The sequence below is a fragment of the Tyto alba genome, unplaced genomic scaffold (assembly GCF_018691265.1).
Source record: "Tyto alba isolate M040663 unplaced genomic scaffold, T.alba_DEE_v4.0 Super-Scaffold_18, whole genome shotgun sequence".
NCBI classification, from domain to species: Eukaryota; Metazoa; Chordata; class Aves; order Strigiformes; family Tytonidae; genus Tyto; species Tyto alba.
This window is the reverse complement of record NW_024881280.1, coordinates 12,064,723-12,069,950: the sequence shown is the minus strand read 5'-3', so window position 1 is coordinate 12,069,950 and position 5,228 is coordinate 12,064,723. Positions and strand designations below refer to the sequence as shown.

Sequence of the window (5,228 nt, the reverse complement as noted above, 5' to 3'; positions counted from 1 at the left end):
GCTTCCAGCAGTGGGGAAGGACGCAGGTCTGGGTGCTTGATCTTCCAGGCAGAAGCTCATCTCTCGTGTGGGCCCCATTGCCTTTGTGTTGTCCAGGGGCAAGGCTGCAGTCAGCAGGAGGTATCTGAAGGCCATTGAGCAGCACCGGGGCTGTGCCCGAGGCTCTGCTCTCAGGGACCAGCACACAGACTGCACCACGTGCTAGTTACATCAGCATCTGCCGAGCAAACTCCCCATACAGCTTTTGCACTGTTCATGGGAACCAGCTTCTACCAGGCACGCTCTTCTTCCACCATCTTCCCTCCACCTAGCTCGCCTTTATTGCCAGACCACACAAGAAAGCGTGTTGCACAAAGCCAGCAGCAGGGAAGGTACGGCAGCGTAAGCCTTGAGGTATCCTGCAGCTTTTGTTTAGCAGGAACTTTTCCAACATGAATTAGGAAATGTCTCTCCAGAACATTGAGGCATGTCAAGACAGTTGAAGGATCAGTGGTTCGGCAGCAGAATTCCACCCCTGATTTGGAAATGAGCTGGAACAGTTTCAGATGAAGAGCGCCAAGCTTGCTCCAGAGCAGAGCTCAAAGGTGAAAACACAAGGCTTACACCACGAACAGCACTGGCAAAGAAGCATCCCTCGACAAAACCACTGGCTTCAGAAGTTTCTGGGGTTGCCAATTGATACTTCAAGGGGTACGAGGGCTTGAATGCGATAGCAGTGATTTGTGCGTACACTGAGACCTTGCTGTGGTCTGTGTTCCTCTCCCATGCAAAACACCAAACAGCCGCTCTGCCAAAGCAGAGCAGTACCACTAACAAGCCAGGCCTGAGATTTGGACAATCTGTACCTCTTCAACATCCCACTTAAGCCTCGCTCAAAACACGCCCAGGCTCTCCTTGAGGAGGAAGGAGCTCTGCAGGAACACAGGGCGCACAAGGAACAAAAGCCAGTCCCAGGTTTAAGCTACACTGCTCAGAAAGAAGTTTGCAGGAACAGACCGAGTGACTCAGGATGGGAGGAGGACTCCGCAAGAAAGAGAGGGTTAGAGGCCACCCGGGTAGGTGACATCAGGTGCTTGCTGCCATTGATCTGTACACCCCTGCGCTTGCAGGGGCTTGCAGGGCTATCCCCGCAGTGAGGAAGGATGGAGGGATGCCCGAGCACGTGGTAGGCACCTCAAGGGTCAAGGAGGGAAGTATTTGCCTTTGAGTGGTTGTCTAAAACCAGACCCTCGATTTTTATAAGTAAAACCAGCTCCACTGTCAGTTTCTTGAAAAAACTTGGGGTTTATTGATTTAAACTGCAAACAGTCGTTACAAAAGAGATTCTCTTTTAAATAAACTCACACAAAGAGGAAGAAAAAGCAATGTAGTGAACAGTAACAGGGGGGAAAAAAAAATTACATTCATTATTCTCTTTGTGCCAGTCCCATTCACCTCGGCAAGGAAAACTCCAAACTTGGAATACAGAAACGCAAAGACAAACTGTATTTGGAATGTCTTCAGATAGGCACTTTGAGCCCAAGGCTTTTCTCCTTGAAGAATCTATACAACAAGAGGAAGAAAAAGGTCTTCCTTCCACGCTGTCTCTCAACAGAGCTCAGGTATGTACATTCTAAAGCCCAGGTAGGCAAGACCCAGGGGAGGGCAAGAGGAGGAGAAGGAAGGAAGGCAAAGAAGCACATTAACTCAATTTGCAGTCCAACACAAAAAAAAAAAAAAAAGAGGGGGGCGGGGAATTCTAAAATAAATAATCCAAACACAGTTTTTTGCATTTTTTTAAATTAATTTTTCATTTTTTAAAATAAAATAACCAAAAGTGTAAAGTTACAAAAAATGTCATTGTAGTATAATATATTAAACTGTGGGGAAAAAAAGGAAAAAAAGACACTTCACAATCTTAAGATTAATATGGAAGATCATAATTTAAACATAAAAGAATATATTCTATGGATTCATCATCCCGATAAATATGAACAAAATTAACAAAAAAAGCATAGGTTTCGGCAATAAATACGTTTTGATAAGTTAAATAAGCTTTTTTATATTGTTGTGCAGTGACAAGCAAAATTTGCTCTCCAATTTCTGAAAAGTTATACAAAATTAAAAACCCAGAAAAAAATAATAAAAAGCTTGGCGTGAGTGCTCTAAGATAGGTCTAAAGTACTCTAGAGCAAAACCATTAAAGCTATGTCTACTGGAACTTTGTTTACACGAACTTGTGTGTGTGTGTGGAATGACTTCCATCGGCCCCACCCCCTCTGTTTCTTTATTTGTTTTAAGATGTCACATGAATACACGGGGAACTTTTAGCACCAAAATCAAGTCTCTCATAGTCCATCTGTTTTTTGTTTTCTCGTTTTGTTTTCTTCCTCCCAGTCGAAGTCCCATTCATGTTACAATCTTTGTCCATTCTCAGCTTTTCTTCCCGCAGACCTGAGCGGATCCAGGCAAGATTAGTCTTTAAGGGGAGGGGAGAAAGAGGACTGGATGTTAACGCTTGCCCACATGCCTGCAGCCTAGCGGAAACTGGCCAGTCGGGAAGGGACTGGGAGAGGGCGATGCAGTACGTGGCCAGTGGAGGGAGCTGGATCCGGACATTTCCTGCACATCTGGAAGTGCACAGAGCTGCTGGTGCCCTCTGCAGCTGGAGAGGTAATACAGTCACAGTGAAAGTGTTAAAAAGGCACTAATTTCGTAAACGTTATTGCTTTTCATCGTAATTTGGCACTTAAGGTTTAAGCCAGTGGGTCTACGACAGGCAGGTGGACATGTTAACATCCAGCTGAGACTACTGGGGACAGGGTGGGGGGAGTTCAGCTTAACATCATAATAGAGGTGGGGGGGGGGGGGGGCAGCAAGAGGAAACCCCAGATTAGTCGTCGGAAATGGAGAGTCTGCTGAAGATGGGAAGACGTCTTGAGGTGTCCAGGATAGGGGAATCTGAGCCGCTGTGGCTGCTGCTGGAGCTGCTCAGATAGCCCTCCTGGTCAGAGAGGGAGTCCTGAGGACTGGGCGGCGAGTCAAACATGTTGGGGGACTCAGACATGGGCCTGAACAAGAAGGTGGTGGGGGAGCTCCCGCTGGGCACCTGCACCCCCATGCTGGGGGCGAAGAGACTGACCAGCTCCTGGCTGGAGAAGGTGAAGGGGTTGCTGGCGCAGTCAGGCAAGGTGGGGGAGCCCAGCAGGTCGTCGGCGCTCAGCATGGGTGGCGGGGTGATGGAAGTGGGGCTGTCCAGCAGCCCGCTGGCAGCAGTGCTGGGGAAGCCGGCGAAGCTGAAGCTGTGCTGCAGGCGGGGTCTGTCGGTGACGGGGGGCTCCCGGCTCCCCGCCACGGCACGACGCTCCTCCGCGTTGTGGATGAAGTGGCAGCGCGGCCCGTAAGGGCAGAAGCCGATGGTGTGGAAAGTGCGGCAGAGCTCGGTCTTGTACTTGGGGTGGCGGGTGAGGCTCCGCAGCTCGTGGATGCCGTGGGCGAACTGGCACTTGTCGCCGTACTTGCAGGCGCCGTTCTCCTCGAAGGGGCGGCACAGCTCCGTCTTGTAGCGGCTGGAGTTGACCTGTCCCCCGGGCTGCTTCTGCTGCAGCAGGCGCTCGCCGCCCTCGGAGAAGGAGCGGTCCCGGAAGCGGCTTTCCCGGGGGCCCAGCATGGGAGCCGGCTCCCCTTTCAGGCTGCTGAGGAGCTGGTTCTGGTGAAACTTGGAGTTGGGCAGGGTGACAGAGTGCCTCCTAGGGAAACCCCCTCCGGCCGGGGTGCCCACCGCCTTCCTGTCCAGCAGGCACCCACCGACACCCGAGGAGCTGTAATTCAACATCTTGTTGCTCTGCGGGGAGAAAGCAAGGGCCGGTCACCGCCACCGCCTCCTCCTCCGGTGTCCCCCCGCGCAGCCTCCCACGGCACGGCACGGCACGGCACCCGTCTGCGAGCAGGGCGGCCCCGGGGAGCGGCCCTTCCCCCGGCAGCAGCAACATCTGCCCCAGCCCCTCTCGCCGCGCCCCCGCCTCGGCGCAGGGCAGTAACGAAGCGAGCCAAAGCGCCGGGGAGCCGCCGGCTGCATCCAAAACAACTCGGGAGGCAGGAGCTCCCTTTCTGGGAAAGCCCCCCCCCCCCCCCCCCGGGGGACCGGCGGCGAGCGGGAAGGGCAGCGCCCCCGCCCCGCTTCCCCCTCCGGCGGGGCCGGGCGGGGGGCGGCCGAGCCCGGCGGGGGAGGGGTTGGGGAGCCCGCCCGGCCCCGCGGCAGCGCCGCCGCCCGCCGCGCCCGGGCGTGTTGCGGCGCGGCGGCCCCGGGGGCAGGGGAAGGATCGGGGCGCCCCCCCCCAACACCGACCCCGGCTGAGCCCGCCGGGTGGTGCCCGTCCCCCCCCCACACACACACCCACCCCCCCCCTCCGGCGGGGCGGCCGCGGCGGGAAGCGCGGGCGGCGGTGGCGGGGGACCCCGCGCCCCGGGACGGGGCGGCCCCCACCCTGCGCCCTCCGGCTCCGAACCCGCTCCCGACCAGAAAACGGGGGGAAAACAAAAATAAATAAAAATAATCAAAAAAATAATAATGAAACCAAAACAACCCCCAAAGACTTAGAAGCTGCAGCGCCCCGAAGCCGGAGGAGCCGCCCCCGACGGCGTCCTTACCTTGCATAAAACTTCGCTCAGGTCGAAGATGGTAGGCGACACCAGGGCTGTGGACATCTTCGGCGAGCGAGGGGGGAAGCGGGTGGGGCAGCGGCACACGGACACGAGGAGTCACGGCGTGGGTAAGGCACAGCCTCCAGCGCCCCGGCTCGCAGCCTCCCCCCGCCGCCACCAGCCCGCCCGGCCGCCGCGCCCGCTCGCCGCTTCCAGCGGGCTCGGGGAAAAGCTCAACTTATAAAGTTTCGGACTTACCCCGGGAGGAGGAGCCGGCGGCGGGAGGAAGGGGGAGGAGGAGGAGGAGGAGGGCAGGGTGATTGACACCGCGACTGAATCACCCGGGCGGGCAGGTCGAGAAAAAAAAACTTTCGTGAGGAAGAAGTGGGGGGAGGGAAGCGAAGAGGGGGGGGAGAGGAAAGAAAAGAAAGAAAAGTGGGGGGGGGGGGGGGGGGGGGGGGGGGGGGGCAAAAGGCGGGCCGCGGCGGGGGGGGTGGTGTCGCCGCCCGCCCCCGCTCTGGAGGAGGCGGTTGTGCGCGCGGGCGGCGCGGGGCGCGGCGCGGGGCGGCGGCGGCTGCGCGCGGGGCTGCGCGCGCGGACGGGAC

At 56.9% G+C, this 5,228-nt stretch overlaps 1 protein-coding gene across 1 annotated transcript; it reads right to left on the bottom strand.

Moving 5' to 3' along the window:
- Positions 1–1,264: 1,264 nt before the first annotated feature.
- ZFP36L1 (ZFP36 ring finger protein like 1) lies at positions 1,265–4,921 on the bottom strand. Its single transcript, XM_032984727.2, has 2 exons — positions 4,630–4,921; positions 1,265–3,823 (listed from the first exon to the last, which is right to left on the bottom strand). Exons 1-2 carry the CDS (start codon positions 4,684–4,686, stop codon positions 2,873–2,875), a joined length of 1,008 nt encoding a protein of 335 aa, XP_032840618.2. The 5' UTR covers positions 4,687–4,921; the 3' UTR covers positions 1,265–2,872.
- Positions 4,922–5,228: the final 307 nt, after the last annotated feature.